This window comes from Chenopodium album, chromosome 24, assembly GCF_948465745.1.
Source record: "Chenopodium album chromosome 24, dcCheAlbu1.1, whole genome shotgun sequence".
In the NCBI taxonomy this organism is placed as follows: domain Eukaryota; kingdom Viridiplantae; phylum Streptophyta; class Magnoliopsida; order Caryophyllales; family Amaranthaceae; genus Chenopodium; species Chenopodium album.
In genome coordinates, this window is record NC_137857.1 from 28,002,193 (window position 1) to 28,023,085 (window position 20,893).

The 20,893-nt window shown below is 34.5% G+C and overlaps 2 protein-coding genes and 1 pseudogene across 2 annotated transcripts; all 3 read right to left on the bottom strand.

The window, feature by feature from the left end:
* Nucleotides 1-1,267: 1,267 nt before the first annotated feature.
* On the bottom strand, nt 1,268-7,744 carry LOC145611552 (purine permease 21-like). Its single transcript, XM_081666895.1, has 3 exons — nt 7,527-7,744; nt 3,527-3,666; nt 1,268-2,672 (listed from the first exon to the last, which is right to left on the bottom strand). Exons 1-3 carry the CDS (start codon nt 7,661-7,663, stop codon nt 1,561-1,563), a joined length of 1,389 nt encoding a protein of 462 aa, XP_081523021.1. The 5' UTR covers nt 7,664-7,744; the 3' UTR covers nt 1,268-1,560.
* Nucleotides 7,745-9,110: 1,366 nt separating this feature from the next.
* On the bottom strand, nt 9,111-10,894 carry LOC145610747 (putative purine permease 10 pseudogene; annotated as a pseudogene).
* Nucleotides 10,895-12,133: 1,239 nt separating this feature from the next.
* LOC145610055 (protein REDUCED WALL ACETYLATION 3-like) lies at nt 12,134-20,493 on the bottom strand. The gene is made up of 17 exons (XM_081665303.1): nt 20,056-20,493; nt 19,898-19,964; nt 18,928-19,019; nt 17,218-17,355; nt 17,075-17,131; nt 16,898-16,970; nt 15,755-15,913; nt 14,748-14,897; nt 14,394-14,649; nt 14,149-14,264; nt 13,972-14,058; nt 13,805-13,893; nt 13,622-13,684; nt 13,258-13,314; nt 13,024-13,120; nt 12,739-12,897; nt 12,134-12,588 (listed from the first exon to the last, which is right to left on the bottom strand). The coding sequence occupies exons 2-16, from the start codon at nt 19,928-19,930 to the stop codon at nt 12,742-12,744; spliced, it is 1,623 nt and encodes a 540-aa protein (XP_081521429.1). The 5' UTR covers nt 19,931-19,964; nt 20,056-20,493; the 3' UTR covers nt 12,134-12,588; nt 12,739-12,741.
* Nucleotides 20,494-20,893: the final 400 nt, after the last annotated feature.

Below are 20,893 nucleotides of genomic sequence, written 5' to 3' on the forward strand. Positions count from 1 at the left end.
CAAACCCGATGATGAACAATCTTTAACCGCTATTATTGGTCGGTTGAGTTTTTAATCTCAAGAGTGCTTAAAAACTATATTCAATCTAACACAGCATACAAATCAGTCCACATTTTCAGTTCAAGTATTTAATCAAGCATTTTCCAATCCTAATTCTAACCCTAACCCTTTTAATCTCGATGAAGACAAAAAGCAAAGTGAGAAAGCTATGGAATCACGGAATTTGTTTAAGAAAAAGTAAATTGAAATGCTTGAGGAAAAACTATTCAAGTTGATAATGAAAAATTAGCGAATTGAGATGTAAACCTTGTGCACTTTACTCATGAGAGGGACAATAATAAAAATCGAAGATTTGTCGTTGGAAGAATCACAAGGTATTATTGCCTTTTGCAATGAGAAGTTGAAGGAAGTTGGTGCCGAGCTTTGCCAAAAGAGCCCAAAACTAATTCAAACAAATGTTAAGAATAATGTTGCTTTGTTTTCAATGTGTGCCCAAAATTAATCCAATACAAATAATTTTTTAATTTCAAAAACTTACTTTAGTATTGTTTTTCAAAAAAAAAAAAAAAAAAAAAAAAAAAAAAAAAAAAAAAAAAAAAAACTTACTTTAGTATTAAAAAAATAAAGCTAAAGCCTAAATACAACCAACAATTCTCTTTAACTTAAAATATATACTCCCTCCGTCCCAATTTATTTGCCCCATTTTCCGTATACGAGTGTACCTTAAAAATTCTCCCATGCCTTAAAAGTCTCTCCATGCCCATTTTTTATTTATTAAGTTTTGATTGAATGAATTGATGAGAAAGAAAAGTAGCAGTGCACAAAGTATTTTTTGTGTGAGTATAACCTACGCATTTTATATCAAACAAATATAGGGCCGAATCTTATTACTCGTCTTCAATATAAAACAATGTTAGTGCATGCACGCTCAAAACACATCTCCACGCACATCACATGTTTGAATAGCAATACTTGTGTATCAAATATATCAATTTCATTATTTCACCTTATATGGGGACATCCACCAGAATGGCAGAACTTGATTGTGGTTACTAGTTAGTACGGACTACGGAGTACGAAATACCAAATGCAGTATAAGCTATCTGTTGATTTCACGATAACCTGTACTTTAGCACACAAATAGTTCCTGTCAAGCCACAATATATAAGGATGATATGAATAATATTAGGGAAGAAGATAGCTAAGTTTATTTTTGCAGTTTTTGAATGAACGCAAAGATAATGAAAAACATTTAAAAGCAGGAGGGTTGACGAAAAAGAAACTATGACATGATGTAATTTAACACAAAACCAAGAAAAGATTTTGTTTTTCTATAGGATCACTTGTCTACAAAAATACATAGGCCTCAAGCCCTCCAACAAATAAACTTAAATCTTTGACAAGAAGCTACACCCTCAAAATCCACCTTTACCAGCACGTCGTTGATTGAGCTATCATGTACCAGCAAAAGAGGTAAAGATCAGCCGATTAGAGATCACGATCAAGCAAATGAGATCGACTCAAGACCTGAAAACTCAAACTATCTTCCTATTGTACAAACTAGTTTTTGTACTCCAAAGCTCCAGTTGCATATGAGGGAGTTGGGGCTACAGTTTTAGTTTTACTACACTCATCAAGGTATTGATCATAGGCATATGAAACAAACCCCCAAATGGCCAATAACATGGCCACCACCTTTATTCCATCCATTATGTCGCTAAAAAAGATCACAGCTAGCACTGGAACAATCGGCAGTCCTAAAGTAGAGACGACGTTGGAAAACAGCGATGACACCCTCACGATCAATCCAAATAAGCCAATATTGTAAACTTGCCAACTCAATGCTGTGCAAATTAAGGTCATCACGTATGACAATTTTCCAAACCTAAATTGATCCATCTCTAACTTCACGGATTTCAGGTCCCCAGTTGCTACAATTCCGACCACTGCAATACAACTTGCAATGAATGACTGACGAAGAAGCAAATCCAAAGTGGCTTCAAAACTATCATTTTTGAATACTTTTTGGAAGGTAAACTCTGTTAAAGAAAGTAACAATCCATACGCCATTGGATAAGCAATAGCACAAATGAAACCAAAGACATAATTAGCCTTTGAAACTCCTTCAGGAACCGAAGAACCAGACTGAATTACCAGTAAGATAGATGAGATGGTAAGCAGGACAAGAGAATTAATTATGTAAGGTGTGAACTTCTGAGAATTTATGAAGAAAGAAAATAATGCATTGAAGGCCAACTGGGATGCACATAAGAGCGAGAAAGTAGAGACAGGTACATATTGCAATCCTATTGCGTACATCATACCAACTGCTGCCACAAATAGCCCAAAGAACAGGTATATTGATGCAGTCTTGAGAGGAGAAAGCTCATTAATTGGTTTGTGACTCTGGATTGATTTCTTGGGAAAGATACGGTACAAGGGTAATAGCATTGGAAAACCAGCATACTGCACCAGTGTTGCCATCCATTGGCTTTTCCCACCTTCATTATAATAAAATCTTCCAAGTATCATGCCTGCTGACTGCCCAAGAAGGACACAAACTATATAGAACGCAATAACAATCCACCACTTTAACCCTGGCTGCTGTGATAAACTTGATGAGCCGGTGGTATCTTCTGACTGTGGCATTATTCCTGGTTTGCTGTTGCTGACTGTACCAGATACATAGTGTTTCAGCCTTTCAGGAACATGTATTATTGGGGGGAGGGGGTTGGTACTGAAAGATCTTGTGCAGTTTGGTTTGACAACCATTCTATCTAAATGCTTCATCAAAGTAGCTACTGTTGGTCACCAATCGGTGGTGCCGCTGATGGTGTTGACTACTGCATACTAGGACTAGCAACTTAGCTCTGCTCCACTACACCCTCCCTTCATAATATTAGGCATCACGTGAACTTTCTTTTTAGTTCATTTTCCTTCTTAAAGTGCTTTTAGTGCTACACATTTAAATTCCTATTTTTCAAAATTTTATCAGTTTGTTTGATATTTTGATGTGATAGAAAGAATTTTGATTCTTAAAATCTAAAAGTACTGATTTCACATATGAAATGCCGATATTGGACAATATTATGATGGAATAAACTGAATCCTATCATAATTATTACTCCCTCCGTCCCCTTTTGATAGTCCCTTATGGGCATTTTTCACGGGAATTAATAAACACAAATAAGAATAGTTAAAGTACATTGAAAAAGTAAATTGACATTGGGTATGCAAAAAAGTAGAGAGATAAAGTAATAAAAGTACATGGGAAAACAAAATATACATGGGGAATATAACTTTGCACAAGTATTGTTAAAAATTGGAGGAAATTTTAGTAAAAAATTAATAGTAAATGTTTGTTGGAAAAAGCAAATGGGGTGAATATTTTTGGACTAAAATTTGCTCATAAGGGACTATCATAAGGGACTATCAAAAGGGGACGGAGGGAGTAACAATTAGGCAGCTTTTCTTCAAGTGAAAAGTTGCATTCTAGAGAATAGAGAATAATCAAGAAACAACATACCGTAAACATCATTCTGGGGTATAATCAAGCCTGAAACACCATCATTAGAAGTATTCTCAAATCCCAGATCTGCTTCACCACTTGTTTGCTGGTTTGCATATATTCGGGGCACTAGTGGAGAGATTTTATTTACCTGTAGTCTTTCATTTGAGAATTGCAACAAATCAAAAGTATAAGCATGCAGACAAGCAAATGAAGAGAAAAAGAAAAGAAAACACAAGAAGCAGCAAAACTAAACTAGTAAAATTTAAAATAATACAAACCTAGACAATTTTCAACAAATAAGAAATTTTCTGAGGCCGCAAATAAACAAGACAACACAAGTTAAGATTACAGTTTAAAACAGAAGCATAATTCAGAATATTTGTGGTATAAACTTTATTCAACTGGGCAGCCGTATTCTCAAGTCAAACATGTTATTATAATACTTCTCTATGACATCCTCCTTTCTATCACATCCTTAGAAATGACATTTATAAGGAAGATGATATCCATATTCGAACAAATTGAGTATAAGAAGGTATTCACTTGTGGAATGGAGCATATATGCTATCAAGATATACAAAGATGCTTTTCTTCAGCTAACTCCTGCATTTCAGAATAACAAAAAAGTCCACAAGGTGATGCAAGAGCATCCATGAAGTCCACAAATTGAATATAATAAAAATTGACCCGGTTTTAAAATGGTGTTTTTTCGCCCAAAATAATTTTTTTAATAGATATCCCACGTTATGATGTGACTTAGTTGAATAAGGCTAGTTTTTTTAGAGATTGCACTTGATAGCCAGGCATGAAAACATAGAAGTTAGAAGCAAGGATGACAAGAAAGTATCTTGAATAATGCTATGCTAATGGATGGGTCAAGTTCGGATAATGGATGGCAAGAAAGTAACTTGAACGAGCCTGAACATCGGTAACGCTATAAAAAAAGTTGGCTAGTTTAGGGGTGCAACTTATTGACTACATGAAAAAATATCTTGGCATGCCTCTATGGATCAGGAGTTCAAAATCCTAAGCTTTTTCCTTGCTTAAAGAAAGGGTGTAAAAGAAGAATAAAGGGTGGAAACAACAAGCTTCATCTTTTCCAGGTAATCGTATCAAAAGTATTATTCCAATTTCCAAGCGATTCCTACCGATTTTATGAGTTAGGTTAGATTCCTTGTTGACTTTGTCATGACATCTAGAAAATGACAGTGAGGTATTGGTGGGGGTGTAAAAGAAGTAACTCAAAGGAGGTTAAAGGGTTGCCATAAGGACCATGATTTTAATGAGGCAAAACTTGGTAAGCAAGGGTGAATAATTATCTAAAATCTAAATATTTTTTGCAGCAAAAGTTTTTAAGGTTCATTAATTTCCTAATACTAATTCACTAGTGTGTTATAGATTGAACTACAAATGGAGAAGCCTATGGAAAACGGGGAAAGTAGATGGTTGATTGAAGGACTATGGAAGATAGCGACTCAATCAATATGTTGCATGACCCTTAAACGAATAGAATCCCATCATCCCTCTACCTTTTAAAGCTAAGCCATTACTCTCTTTTTCCTTATGCTAAGGCCGTAAGATAACATTTACACTTGGTATTATACAAATTACAAAGGACGTTCACTCTTTTGTAAAGACAGGTTGCTATTTTATTATTTCTTGTACGAGCTCTTGTAGCAGTCCATGACCTCCATGTTCATCTAATAAGATTGATTTCTAAAAGAATATTTGGGCCCTTGGGGTTTCCAAATACAGCCAAAGGCACAGTCTTATATTTGGGGATTATGTAGTTGTGCTTCGGTGCCTTATTAAGGTCTTCAAAAAAAATTTTGTAGCAAGTATCACAGCTGTGTGGTAGTGATGAAGACAATCAAGTTCATGCCTTCTTAAGGTCATCTTCTTAGGCAGGAATATAGGAGGCCGCTGAATTGGAAGATGTAGGAGATTGTCCTGTTTACTTAACTAGTTAAAGTCCCGTGCAATGCACGGATTTTAATAATTTATATAGTACAATATTCAACATTAATTTAACAATTATATATATATAATAATAAAAAAAGATTTACTGTAAATAATATGCATTCAAAAATATTTCGTTTGAGTGCGTATGGCAAAAATATAATCGCTAAAATGGAAAGTAAATATTAGAGGCAATAGATTTTTTTCATAAGGAAAGATAAAGAATGGAGGGAAAATTTTTAACCAGTAAGTGACATGTGTCATTATTGGTTTCGCTTTTAGTATTAAGTTATTGATAGCTGATAGGTTTTCTTGGAGACTTGAGGTCTGTAAGCATGAGAAGGTGGCAGTGGAGGCCACCTAACTGACAGTGAACATTGATGCTGCAATGCAATTGTTGCCGAGTCAAGTGTGGGTTGGAGGTAGTTATAATTTACATGTGACTTTGAAGGTAGTGTTATAAGTGTTGTTTGCTCTTAGGCCCCGTTTGATTTGATGTAAGATTTTTCACGGTAAAATGATTTTCCCAATTTTTCCCATCGAGAAAACATTTTCCTTTACAAAACAAGGGAAACCACATTTTCCTCTCTCTTTTTACCTCCTTTTTACTTTCCTATCATCTATCCTCACATTTTCACTTATATTGTTAATTTCTCCATAACTATTCTTGTATGGAAGCAAACAAAAGAAAATTAGAAAAGTAATTTGTAATTGTTGTTTTCCTTAAAAAAATGTTTTCCGTAAAAACTAATTTTCAATTGAAAATGTTTTATATCAAATCAAACGGGGCCTTAGTTATAGTGGCCGTGCCCAATTAATTACAGAGGTAAAGACCAGTTATGATCTATGTTACACTATATAGAGAAAAGGGGTTTTCATTGATAAATTTCACTTACGAAATTTAGCCCTAATGCATTAAATAATTTAATTTAAGATATCTATGTTAATAGAACCTTCATTTGACAATACTTTTTTAATTTCTTTCCTTTATATAGTCTTCTACTTCATGGGCATAGATAATAATTAGAGAAAATAAATTTTCAACATTATAGTTATCTATAGCTAAGCATCATACCTAGGCCCTCAAATTTAGTAAAAATGGTGTCAATTCATTAAAATAAGTTCAAAGAATAAATGCTAAGTAAAAATAAATGTTAATCAATAAAAATAATTTGGCCCGACAAAAAAAATTAATTCAGTGAAAATCAGGTGAAAACAACATGTCCCTATTGTAAGAATGGTTTTATTTTGGCATTATTTTCAGCAACATGAAATATAAAGATTTAGAGAGCATTAGCAAATAATAGGGTTTAAAATTTTTGGGGGTAAAGGCTAAACAATAGCACAGAAATTTGTATTGAACCATTGCGTGCGCTTTTAACCTTGCTAATGCTAAAGCTACAGATGACTCCTGGTGTTACCTCACGGGGTATTATTCGATTAGCTAATACTTTTGAATCTATTGTTTTTTCGCAAGTTTTTAGAGAGACAAATAAGTCGGCTAACGTTACGACTCATACTAATCCATTGATTACTCGTTAAGGGTATGAATTGGGAGTGTTCTGGATACGATTGTGGATGTTGTTGAGTCTGATTTTTGCCTTATTCGTGTTGTCTTTTTCAACAAAATTAAAAATGATTATCTACAAATTACAAAGAGTCTACAATTGTCCAAATATGTCAAATGGATAAAACAATTTACGCATAATTCACAATTTACAATTCACAAATCTGCCCTCAATTTCCAAAAACTGAAAACTAATAATCTTTTACAGCAATTGTCCTTTAACATTAGTCAATTACCAATTCAATCATACTCAATTTCTCAACACAAATCTTTAAAAAAAAAAAAAATTTAAAAAATAAATAAACCGTACGAATTAATTAATTATTCAATATTCAATAGATATAAAACTGATTTTGACCGCAAATCAAACATCAAAACCATAATTTTACCACAAATTGCTAAAGCATGAAGCAAACAAAGATAATCAACAAAAATCAAAGAATTGTGAAATTTTAAATCGATAATTACAGAAAAATTAGTAATTAATACCTGAAATTAGGCTTAGATGAAGCGGGATTGAAGCATTGATGTCGACGAGTTAAATCGGGCAAACGAACATTGAATTGTTTAGAATTCACTCCATTCAATCCATGGTTGAGAAAACACGTCGAAAGCTTAGACGCCATTGATGAGGAAAATTGAGAAGGTAAACCCTCACATACAATTAATAATAGAGAAGAAGATAGTGGAGTAAGATAAGAAAGAAAGCAACCGCTTCTGCGCCACAACAACGACAACTACTGGGGTACAGGACTACTGAGGTTATACTGTATTTTTATACTATGTCTGTTTCAAATTATTCGCAACAATGTGACACGTGACAAAATTTGTTTGTGAATGGTAAATTAAGCGAGAAAAATAAGTTTGCATGAGGAGAGAGAAAACGAAAGGACAAGTAAAGAACGAATAAAACATTTGTTGTAAATCATTTGTACATATTGTAGTATCGATTTATGGTAAATGTTGCAAATAAATTGAAACGGATCTAATATGAGGTGTTGGGGTGTATCACCAACAGTTGAATAACGTTTGGGATATTCAGCAGTCAGCACGTCGCTTTATGTTTGTGTTTGGGTCTATTATTCGTCTTTTTTATGTTGGTTATTACTTGGTTTTGGTATGGGAGATGGGACCAGGCATATTCATCTCCTTTTCTCTTTTGGGCTCGATTCAATTATCAGTGTGCCATTTGTCATTTTAGTATATATAAGGTCGTTAATTACATCCATTATTGCATATTTTGGGATTCGGATGATATCTCGGGTTATTACATTCATGTCACAGTCAAATATCTTTTTAGTTAAGAAAACAGTGAGATAGCAAGTCTTACAACACATCTACAGAGATATAGTTAATATTTAAGTGATTAAATTTACTGTTGTGAAAAAAAAAAAAAAAAATACACTTGTTGAATGGAATTATATGTTTAATAATGCTTTCTTTAAGTTATCGATTGTGTTTACATGGAAACGAGTTGCGAAATTCAGATACTGATTATAAATCTACTTGGGCCCTGTTCTTTTGAGCTTCTGGGCAGAGCAGAGCAGAGCAAAACAGATTTCAGCAGAGTAGAGCAGATTGAAGCAGAGCAGGGCAGAGCAAGGCAGAGGAGAGCAGATTGAAGCAGCTATTTTTAAGTACTATTTTTAAGCAGAGCAAAGCAGGGCAGGGCAGATTGAAGCAGAGCAGAGCAAAGCAGAGCAGATTTCAGCAGAGCAAAGCAGAGTAGAGCAGAGCAAAGCAGCTCTAAAGAACGGGCCATGTTTAGATATTACAGTAAGTGTTATGCATATTTTTTCTCATAATAAACAGCAGAGTTGGGTAATATTCAATTATTCATTGACTGATGACATAAAACAATGATTATATATTTTCATCAAACAGACAAATTGCTGTCAATATAACATCTTATTCTAAACAAAATGATCTTATCAATAGAATCATCTTATTAGTTTTCCTTTAATCCGAGACTAATAAGCTGTTATGTAGGCTGTCTGATTGAAGGCCATGATCAATGCAATACTGCTATTTTATTGCTGTTTTTTTAACTCTTCGAGCTTTTCGTTCTACTGACTATCTGTTCTCACAAGCTTCATCAAAAGCATTTGTGATTACACGGTTTGTGGTTTCGTCTACATAAAGATCAAGGTACTCCTGATAGGTATACGAAACAAATCCCCAGACTGCCAACAATATGGCAACTATCTTTATTCCGTCCAATGAATCATGGAAAAAGATCGCGGCTAGTATTGGAACTATTGGCAGTCCTACAGTTGCAACAACATTCGAAAAAAGGGACGACACTTTAACTATTAGGCCTAGTGTGCCAATGGTATACACCTGCCAACTCAATGCTGTCCAAATTAATGTCATCATGTATGACAGTTTTCCGAGCTCAAACCAATCCATCTCTTCTTTTAGAGTCTTCACCTCTCCACTAGCTAATAGTCCAACAATCGAAACACAACTTGCAACAAGTGACAGTGAAATAATCATATCTAATGTGGCTTTGAAACTTCCATTCTTTAGTATCCTTTGGAAGGTAAACTCTGTTACTGAGAGCGACAATCCGTATCCTGCTGCATTACCAACAGCACACAGGATACCAATGGCGTAATTTTCCTTTGAAACTCCTTCAGGAACGGAAGAATCAGTTTGGAAGACGAGTAGGGCTGATGAGATGGTAAGCAGAACAAGAGAATTTGTTATGAAAGGTGTGAACTTCTGTGAATTTAAAAAGAAGGAAAAGAGCGCGTTGAAACCCAGTTGGGATGCACAAATGAGAGAAAATGTGGAGACTGGCATGTATTCGAGTCCTATTGAGTACATCATACTCGCTCCTGCTCCGATCAATCCTAGGAATATGTAGATTGATGCAACTTTGGAGAATGGAAACAGAATTTTTGGTGTGTTTTCTTGGGAAATTTCCTTTGGGATGATATAGAACAGTGGAAGTAGAACTGGAAACCCTACAAATTGCACTAGCGTTACCATCCATTTGCTTTTACCGCCATTGTTATAATATAATCTTCCAAGAAGTACAGCTGTGGACTGACCGAGAAGGATAAAAAGTATGCAAATCGAAATTTTGATCCACCAATTTAAGCCTTGTTTCTGTAATTCATCTGATGATGGACTGGGTACAGCTTCTGATTGAGATGAAGTACCTGGTAAACTGTCTCTTACTGAACAAAGAACATTGCACAGAGAAAACACAGGATATGTCAGAGAGAGCCTTAAAGGAAAACGAGTATGATTGATGTTCTATATATCATATGTCGGTTGACTGATAATTTGTTCCAAAAATTTTATCTGATGATTATTTTGACATGTTTCAATTGTAAGTTATAGTCAATTAAAAACGCTACTCAATTATTAATTATGTTATTCTCTAGATCATCTTTTAAGGTTATTGTGAGGTTACATGAGTTGGTTGGGGTTATTCGTTATTGTAGCTAGATGAACTGATTCTTTTATAACTGACATGGTACGCGTATAACAAACCTTAATTTATTAGTGATTTTACCCTTTTTATTGTGTCTGAAAATTTGTTTCTTGTATCTATGCACTACACTAGTGCTATGACCGATTTCTATGTTTTAGCTAACCCCGCCCCACCATCCCCCCTTGAAATCCTGCTGGTGAAAGAAAAAACGAAGTAAAAGGCTTACGTTATACTGCAAAACTGATATATAGATACAATATTTTGATTTTCGGAGCACATACCATTTGTTGAATGAATTCTTTGATTTGAAGATTATGCTTGTGCAATAATATTTAGATCTACTTGGAGTAATTAACTGAGAAAAATTGGCAATACCTGTGATGTGGAGTTCCTGCTCTTCAGAACTCCCCATGTCAGAATGAAAATTCTCTCTTGATTGTTTGAGCTTTTGTTGTGGCAACTGATTTAGTGGAGAAGAAAATACTTTTCACGTGTTTTTTTACAGTTAGAACTAGAAAGGTAGTGCAACGACTCTTTGATGACCTTGATTTGGCGTCTTTGGCTTTCTATGTTCCATCTGATATATAGGGTGCAGGGTTTTCTGCATTCCTTCACGCTATCATGCTCTAAGTGTTTCGTTAATGAGAAAGTAAGTTTGGAAATCTTTTGTTAGCTAATACCATTTTGACAAAATGTTTTCAGATACTTGCAATAGGCATGACTTACCAGATACACTAACAAGCATGTGATAAGCTTGTGTTTCTGCAAGAGGCTACCCTTTAGCTATAGCCATTACATGCAGTCCCGCACATTATACGTATACTTACAGCGACTGGATAAAAAATAGAAATTAATGATCTATTTTTAGGGTGTAATAGGAGGTTTTATGTCTATGTCTAGAGTCATCATACAGCTTTGCTGTTAACATTTTACATGCTACGTTTACCTTTGCTGAGCAGTTAAGAAGTGAAGTCCTGCTGATTAAGTGATTAGTCTTCAACTTACAGGACTATTTTATCTGACAGCAGAAACAGGCTCGAATTTTCTTACATTAGGGGCAGTGCTCTAGCAAGATATCCAGGAGATTGAACTTATTTATCTCATGTAAATGTTGTATTGTTTGAAATTTGATGAAGTCAAGTTGAGCATTAAGGATGTTTATAAAGCTGGTTTACAAACAGCCATTCTGTTTTTTATCTCATTTTTGAATAATTAACCTAAGTTGCAGGCTCTGCATTTCAATTTTGTTAGTGTTCTCGGGTAGGTTTGCGGTCTTTCCTCTAAAGATGGCTGGTAATCTACTTATGCAATTCAGCAATTGTGCATGCTCATTGTGTACTTGAACTCATTTTACACCCACTTAAGTAATACTTCCTACGTAACTACGTTTCAAACAGTTTGACTTTGTGCACTATTCATGTACTTTATTTTGTTATTTCACGTTGAGAAAAAGTATAGTCATATGAGGTATTGTTAGATTTGTTTTAACATTTTTATTTTAAATATCAAATTTTTAAAATTTTTGCTAATGTGTAATCAATGATATTTGCATTAAAGTATGTGTTGACAAATATGCCTAAATGAAATGTGTCATCTAAAATGAAACGGACGTGTGAAGTATCATTCTGTTCAAAGTAACTAAAACACAGTCTGTGAATCAGAAAGTGGTATATGAAAAGATTATAGATTCATGGTAATACAACAAAATTTTCATTACAATTGAATAACAAATTTTACTTTGTATCACTCACCCAAGAACTATCTGAAGAAACCTATACTTTGCTATGGCTCACATAACAGGAGCGAAAATGGTATATGGGTAAGAGATCAAAAGGGTAAAAAATGAAAAGGGAAGAAAATGATGCTATATTAATAATGCACAATGTCCCCTGGACGTGAGGCTAACTACATACCCTCTTAAAAATTATCTTCATAATCTCCTTTCCGATGCCTTACAGTATCAATCAGTGCGATAACCAGCTTTATCAACAAGAATATGAGGAGACCACATTCCAAAGTCCCCTTATTCTGATCGATCCAGGCTATCTTTCCTTTCCATCATGTGGTTGTATCGGTAAGCTGATATCTTCTTTCCGTAATTAAGGCCTACAAAAAGTTATATATACCACTGAATAACCTCTCAATGTTCAAATAGATTCCACCTTATCTTTACCCCTCCTCCTTCCCATTTCCATAACTTCTTCATATTGTGACAGAAATAAAGCAAATTTCAAACATTTATGAGTAAACCCTTACCGGTTAACTGGGAATCAGGAGGAGGACAACAGCGAGAAAATACAGAATGACAGAGATTGCAACACCAGCGATGAAATTATGCAACAATCGTCGATTGTCCTTTGTTGGTATGAATACAGTCTTGAGCACATTAGTCAGCTCAAAAATCCGGTGGGAAACCTGAGAAGCAAGAAAGTTACATTAATATAGCAGCAGCAACTGTAGTTGGTAGATTACACAAGAAATAAGAAGTTCTATTACCAGCTTTCAAAAAAAAAAAAAAAAAAAAAAAAGAAGTTCTATTACCAAAACATAGATAGCAGTTGTGAGCATAAAGTTCAGCATAGGATATTCTGGAATAAGAGAAAGAAGCCACTTAGGTTGTCCATTGGGCGTGTTTGATCTGCACATCAAATTATAGGTAGTAAGAAAGACTGTTATATTTATACACCACATGTAATATCAGTGCCAGATTTCAAGGCCCATCAGTGGGATGCATTAAAAACCAAATGTCAGATAACCTATGTCAAGAACATATACCTTAACCAAATATGAAATTGAGATATGTAAGTCTCCAGCGTAATCTTTCCGAGCCATCTAATAACAAAGAGAAAATATCTTAGAAAAGGCACCTCAGTTTTCAAGAATATAATAAGAGACTAAGAGTAAGCTTTCAAATCTCAATACAATCTCCCAGACCTAAGTGGAAAATGAACTGAAAGAACGTGTGACAACCAAACAGGATAGAAAGATAAATAATTAAAATCCAAAATACAGATCTAGGAAACTAAATTAGACTTTTGCGACCCAAAAGGATTAAACTGTTACAGATCAAAATACAAAACTACAAACTACAAAACAGTACACATCAGAAACAATGAAACAAATAAATAAAAAATCTTACGCAAAGAGAGTCATAGAAAAACTACGCAGCTGATGGGTGACATTGCGCAAGACTATATATACACTGCAATCAAAAGGAGTATGGACAATTATTAGATGTCACCAGACAAACAAAATTATTGTTATTCAACATTCAAAGCAGACAACAGTAAGAAATTGCAAATGAGAAAGATGGAACACGTACGTTATTGGAATCCATGATGTGTATGGGTGCAATTTATTGTATGAGATTTTGTCCAACTTATATATGTATTCATACCACAAGTAACCAACCTGCGAAATAAAGATAGATTTTATAGTAGCACATATGTAAAGTGTACTTCAAAGTAGCCACAATATAATCCAACTCACAAATACTGCAACTGAAGCTACTCCAGTTTTGATTGCATGTCTCCTCTTTGGTTCAGACTCCTCCAACTTTTCCAAGTATTTTTCGACCTGTTAATATGTATCACATATTTAAGCTAAGTCAAACATAAAAAGATTTACATAATTACAAAAAAAACTAAAGGCACTCTAGAAAGTTACAGTTGGGTGGTAGTAGGCGTAGATCATTCCAATGATCCACACATAACGATCAAGCCCGGATCTGAAATGCCATTCATGAACTCGAGGAAGATCTGGTTTTGCAGGATCAGTGTAGCCTATAATTCAAGAAGTCGTAGTCAGAAAAACTGAATTGAGCAATCCAAGACCGTGGATCCTCTTTGAAAAAATGACATAAGTTTGTATCATTCGTGTGGATATAAATGCAATAACAAGAAGTAACTAACCTAAAAAGAACATGAAAGGACTCCAAATCAATTCGAAGACTCCAGGAACTTCCCAAACAAGTATGACCACCAGAAAGCAAGAAAGAATTTTCACCGCCATCACAGTTGGTATTTCATTGTATTTATTAAATATACCAAGGGCTCCATACACCATAAGAGTGAAAAGCGTATGCATCGGACAAATGTAGTACAGCATATAATCATTATTTAAAACAATGCAGCAAAATGCAACAAAGAAATTTAGCCGCCACATCATCTGCATGGAGACAGTAGAGTTCAATATTAGGAAAGGGTCATAACAATAACAACAAGCCCATTAAACCCAAGAAAACATAGATAGGAGTATTATATCACCTGAGCAAAGCGGGGCAGGCTAAAATCTTTTCGTATGTAGTAATATGAAAAATTGCCAAATCCGGTCATCCAAACATATGCAGCAATGAACACACGTATAGCATTGTAGATCTCCGTTGCAGCAAAATAGTGATACATTAGAAACAGAACCTGTCATGGTCAAAGGTTTACAGCATTAGTTGGTAGCTTAAAAATACTAATATTGATGACATAAGACGTCCATGCAAGCATTGGCAGAACATTCATGTGTGTACATCAGTAATTCAAGGTATGCAATCTCATAAAAGGTAGTAATCTACATTCACATGTACATAAAAAGGATTACGCAAAGAGATTAATCAATCTGCTTGGTAGCTATTGAGCTCTAGCATGAAATATATTGTGACAATTCAATTACCTAAAAATACACCAAGAGGGGACGGAATGATCACATATCAGGTCAAGTCACACCAATTGGTGTCAAAGACACAAAATGGTGTCTTACATACATTAGCACAAAAAACATGGGAGAGGTCATAATCATCCTTACTAATCAGCTCTCAGCCACCAGCCAATTTAAGTTTAAATAATCACAACAAAATTAATTCTGACCCATTTCTGTCGATAATAGAATACAATAACCATCGTCCATCACCAACTAATGAGGACCTACACAGCCTTACCCTTGTGAGGAACCTGCTTTCTGACTGATCCTCAAAGAAAAGGTTATTATTGTAAAATATTGAACTTGCAAAAGTTATTTCCAGCATTTCCCATAATCCTCAAAAGACAGATGATAAGTTTCAAGAAATGCCAGAGACCCTAAATTGTGTCATAATATTCTTTGAAAGTGATATAACAAGCATTTGTAGGTGCAACAAAAAGAAATCCATCAGACAATCACTACAACCTATAACTGCAAGTTGAATTCAGTCAAGTAACTATCAATATCTGATTCAATAACGGGCACTCGGTATTAATTCCTTTTACAAGAGAAATTGAAAACATCATATCAAGAGAATACTTGCCTGCATCCAACCCTTCCATTCCTCAGTCTGGTGTCTGTTCAGGTAAAGAATTGATTTCCCTGAAAATGCTGACTTATCTTGGTGTTTCTTGAGTGAAGTCATTGCTGAAACAATGACCAAGAGGAAGTAGAGAAATAGGAAAAGATCACGGTTGTAATTCTGTCAATAGGAAAGTTAAAAGTCAAAATCCAGTTAAAATACAAGAAAAATCAGCAAGACGAAGAAGAGATTTTGACATATAATCACCCATGCCTTGAGATTATAAATAAGATAATAACTGTGATTTAGTGAGATATGTATCATTAAAGTAGAGAATACAATTAGTCACCTATCTACAACATAAATCATCAACCATTTAGTCATTTACAAAATAATTCAGTCCAAAGAACGGTGAAAACAACCATCCAAGCATCAAAAATCCAGATTTCAAAGAAAAAAGGAAGACAGAGACTACAAGAAGATGGAGTCAGATTTCACTGGTTGACATCTTCCATACTGTTTCAGTTCTGTGCGATGTATATGTTGTATGTTGATAGACAAACTTCCACCAATGAGATTTTACCAGGATAAGAGGAAAGACATCGTCTCTAGATTTTAGGATTGGGAGAGAGGGGATGAGGGGCAACAACATATCTTGGTGCATGACTTCGCAAAAAACATTAGAGTGAAACAAAGTCAACCAGAAAAGTAGCAAGAATGGATTAGGGAACTTTAATACAGCTTCAAGGACAGCAATTTGAACATAGCAAGTACGCATTCCCTATAATCTATCATTCTTAACAACCTCAATGTTACCATTTTTCCTCCTGTGAGAAATTCTGAAATGGCATAATAGACATTGAAATATTGAATGTTGCGGTTTTTCCTCACAAATCATAACAAAATCACATCAGGTTCTCTAAAGCCTACCCTATAAACACATCAAAATCTATTACAATGCAAATAACCACAAGCTTAAATGGCATGGCATTCCATATGCATCCTTAGAGATTGGCATCTTGGCGATTCGGATGTAATTTTAAAACTGTTAAAATTCAACTTTTTTACTCTGACAAGACTACACTTAAAGAATGTGGAAATGACAAAAACATTGGAATGACATCATAATCCATGCAGAATGTACTCAAACTAAATAAAACACACCTTGGTTGAATATCCCAGCACATTTGTCCGGTCACAGATATAAAAGTACACCAATATTAACCCCAGCTCGCCGCTATAAAAAAAAATGGAGACATCATAAGTCAAAAGCAATAGTATATTGGAGAGGAAAAAGGGAAAGAGTAAGAAAAATCAAGAATCAGATATAAAATTGCTTACATGGCTCTTAAGGTAATGCGGTTCTCAAGCAAAAAAGACTCATCCATAGTCACAAACCTAAAGTGTATTGAGGAAATTCAATTAACATAAAAGGGCAACAAATTGAACCTAAGCAGAAGAAAACAGAGCATTGAGAAAGCTACCTTATTAAGTTTGACTTGATATTATATGCAGGAAACTTTTGTGAGGTTGCTTTAGAAACTCCCCCTTCCAGAAGCACTGCTCGATCATCTTCCTTTGCGGCCTCATTTCCCAACTCAACAAGATTATTGTCTGAATGGCTGCAATAGTAAAGTCACAAATTCAAAAGAAGATTTTACAAAGACATCGTGAATTAGCAAATGACAAATAAGTACAGATAACTAACATGTTCAAAACAAAATATACACTAACTACATATATACTTTCAAAGTCTGAAAGATGGAATCTTTATCATAACTTGAAAGTATTAAAGATCAATTCAATTTGTATTACTGTAATTTCATAGGTCATACACATAATGACTCAAAGAACAAACAAGTGAAGCACTATATTCAGCACAATGATCTACTACAGAAATTCCAATCACCACAAATGGATGTAAGGCATGACACAGAAGATAGAGAGACAATAACACACATATGATCAGAAACTAAATAAAATTAAGGAACTGATATATGTACAGAAATACCACAGCTAATTAAGAAGAGGTTACGATAAAGGTCCCCTTCAAGGCAACAATATGAAATGGAAGATGCAATAAAAGGTTTGCAATAAATGTATAAGTGCCATCACTTCGTAATATTCAAACACTTAGCACTCCGCCAAGAGAGCAAGCTTTTTTACCTCCCCCAAAAACAAATGTTGCCATGTGCCCATGTCCGGTGGTGGCGACACATTATCCATTAATATTCCTTAAGTTATTTCTGAATAAACCTTAGTACCAATTAATTGAAACCTTCACTAACATGCCTGTGCAACTCCATTACCTACCCCAAAAAAGGATCCAACTACTGCAAGAGAAGCAAAGTATAGTGCAGCTAAAACGTGCAGTCTCAGCCAATAAAACCCAATCAATGTCTTGCATTTTCATCATCTTATTCATCTATATGCCTCAACTGTTCACAATATTTCAGTAAATCTGCAAGTGGATCTTGGTTGCAATTTTCATGTGCAGTGTCCTGTACCTTAATGTCCTTGAAACCCAATGCAAAAATGTAATTTATTTCCTCTATTCTTTTACAATTGAAACATAGAGAGAGGCACACATATTAAGGAACCTATGTGATGAGAAGAGATATAGAGAGATAAACAAAGGGACTTGTGTGATGAAGAGAGGTGGAGAGAACTCAAAGCCAAAACAAATAAAGTTACAATTATATTAAAAATTCCTATACAGGTAAATGCTCCAATCCACTTCTTATGGACAATGGACCACAGTCTCCAAAGTACTTCTTATATATCCTTAAATGATGACCAATAAGTACCCTCTCAAGTAGACATCTGGAAGTCCAGGCTGCTTAAAACTTTCAATGAAACTGAATTAAACACAAAATTCATCTTTGGTATGTCATTCAACTGGTTCCAAATTCAACTACTCTGATATAGTCATTTAGTATATGAGGTAAAACTAATAAGCAGCAAGTGACAATTTAAAAGCAGCCCCTTAACTATTGCAGGGATTTAAAAATAAAATTAAGCATGTATAAACAGCACTGTAATAGCAAAAGATAAAATATATCATACATTATGAAATTTTCCTTGAATTATACTAGTCTTTTGCAAATACATCACATCTGGCTGATTTAGATTTAAATCACTGAACATAATTTGAGCTTCAACTCCTTAACAAAACCCAAAGAAGAACTACTTACACTTTAGAATGAGCTGAAGCCCTCTTGTACTCCAAAATCTCAGAGTAGACCCAAGCAACCAAAGTTGGAATAAACCCAAGCAAAAAAGACACCTACAGTAACGAAAACAGGGTTAATCTGTTGATCCAAACAAGCAATAAGAAACTCATGCGCAATGGGAAGAACCCAGTCCTTCAATATAGTTTCCACTATTACATTTCAAAAATATACTTGAATTTTCTCAGTTTTAGATGCAAGATAGAAACTACATTTGTGTTAAAGGAACTTTTGTGAACTGCTTAAGTCATGAATTTGCATAACCGAAAGTACTTATTAGTACAGATCTACACCAGGTTAATGTACTAGCTGCAAAAGCTTCTTCTTACTTCTCCCTCTGTTTGCTCTCTTTCGCATTAAGACCTCATCACTTAATCCGTATACAACAAATTTAATCAAAATTAACCTCATTAAGAAAGTTCCATCTAAGTATCTATGTCCTTCACTCACACACAGTATCAGTATGTCATGTCTAAAGCTAGAAGTATCTACATGCTTAGCGATCTAAATCGCAATCCCATACATGCATTGACTTTCTAAATCTGAAGTGCATGTATACAAGTACCTTCATCAAACATAATACTTTACAGGGAAACGCAAAGTTCAATACTCCTAAATCAACTATATCATTGGATACAGCCACTATAAATCGAACAAAGGAGTATTCGAGTTCAAGTAACAATCCCGAATTCCAGATTTAGTTTCTAATGTCATTGACTCATTGATTACAAGGAACATATTTGAGTATAGCTAAACCCAATCCCCCTCCAAAATCACAACACATTTCCCACCAACACACAATACCCTCCACAAATCAAATCATCATAATATCGAAAAACCCGAAAAATGCATCAATCAGCAAGGTTTATTTCAAAGTCAAATCGAATCGAACCCACATTGTTATTACAAGAATTCAGCAACATAGTGAACATACCTGTCCGGCCGTAACCGGCCCAGAATCCACCATTGCGATTCTCCCCACTAATCAACTCAATCTCACACTGCTAACAAAATCAAACCAAACCATCAAAAATCAATGCAAATGCAATCAAAACTTCATAATTAAACCAGATCAAAGCTCAAAAAAAGTACCCAGATTCGGTATAACCCGCGAAAACCCAGAAGTAGATCAATGAATGAGAGAGAAAGAGAGAGAAAGCACCGTATTTAATACGGAATAAAACCCTAAAAAAACCAAACTCGATTAAAATAAAAACCCAATTTAGGTAAGTAAGATCTGGGGAGTAATGAAGTCGCCTGTTGCTTAAAGAATAGATGAAATGTCGGAAGAAACGTCTTAATCAAAATTGGGTCTTGGGTTATGAAATTGGTGGGTTCCTTAGCTAATACTCCGCCATTGATGACGTCATAAATGGAGCTTGAATTGGTTTGGTTTGGTGGGGTTGAGAGAAAATTGGTTGGTGATTTCGATGTCGGTTCGTTGCTGCAAAATCACTGTAATGGAGATTGAGAGGAGGAGAGAGAAAGTGAGGAAGGAAAGTGGTTGGGTTTTAATATTATTATTTTTAGTTTATTACAGCATTTGATTAATGTTTATGAAATGATTATTTTATTATTACATGATTTTAAAATTATAAGGGATTGATTAACTAGATTTCAAATATTGTTTAAGAAATGATGAATGGAGTGATTATAGGGATCAACTAACATGACTATCACACTATCTTTGTACGGCTTTCCTAATGAAAGAGTGGATTGATAAGGGAAAAATTAAGATGTTACAAAAAAAAATAAAAATATACAAGTAGATATTAAATTGAAATAGATGTTAATTACATTTTTCGATATGTAATCTTGGTATGCAATACCAAATTTATGTCATATTAGGAAATAGTATAAATATTGTTATCTAACATTTTGGGGGTATTCGAGAGCCGAGAGCATTATATAAGAACACTAAAATTAGAGA

Coding starts and splice junctions, on each gene's coding strand:
- LOC145611552 (XM_081666895.1), bottom strand. CDS start 7,663: ATGGCGTCTAAGCTTTCGACGTGTTTTCTCAACCATGGATTGAATGGA. Junction 3,667..7,526: donor TCATCTAAGCCTAATTTCAG/GTATTAATTACT, acceptor CTCAAATGAAAG/ACTACAGGTAAATAAAATCT. Junction 2,673..3,526: donor ACCCCAGAATGATGTTTACG/GTATGTTGTTTC, acceptor TATCTGGTACAG/TCAGCAACAGCAAACCAGGA.
- LOC145610055 (XM_081665303.1), bottom strand. CDS start 19,930: ATGGTGGATTCTGGGCCGGTTACGGCCGGACAG. Junction 17,356..18,927: donor GCTTCAGCTCATTCTAAAGT/GTAAGTAGTTCT, acceptor TTACTATTGCAG/CCATTCAGACAATAATCTTG. Junction 14,265..14,393: donor TCCTTTCATGTTCTTTTTAG/GTTAGTTACTTC, acceptor CTTGAATTATAG/GCTACACTGATCCTGCAAAA.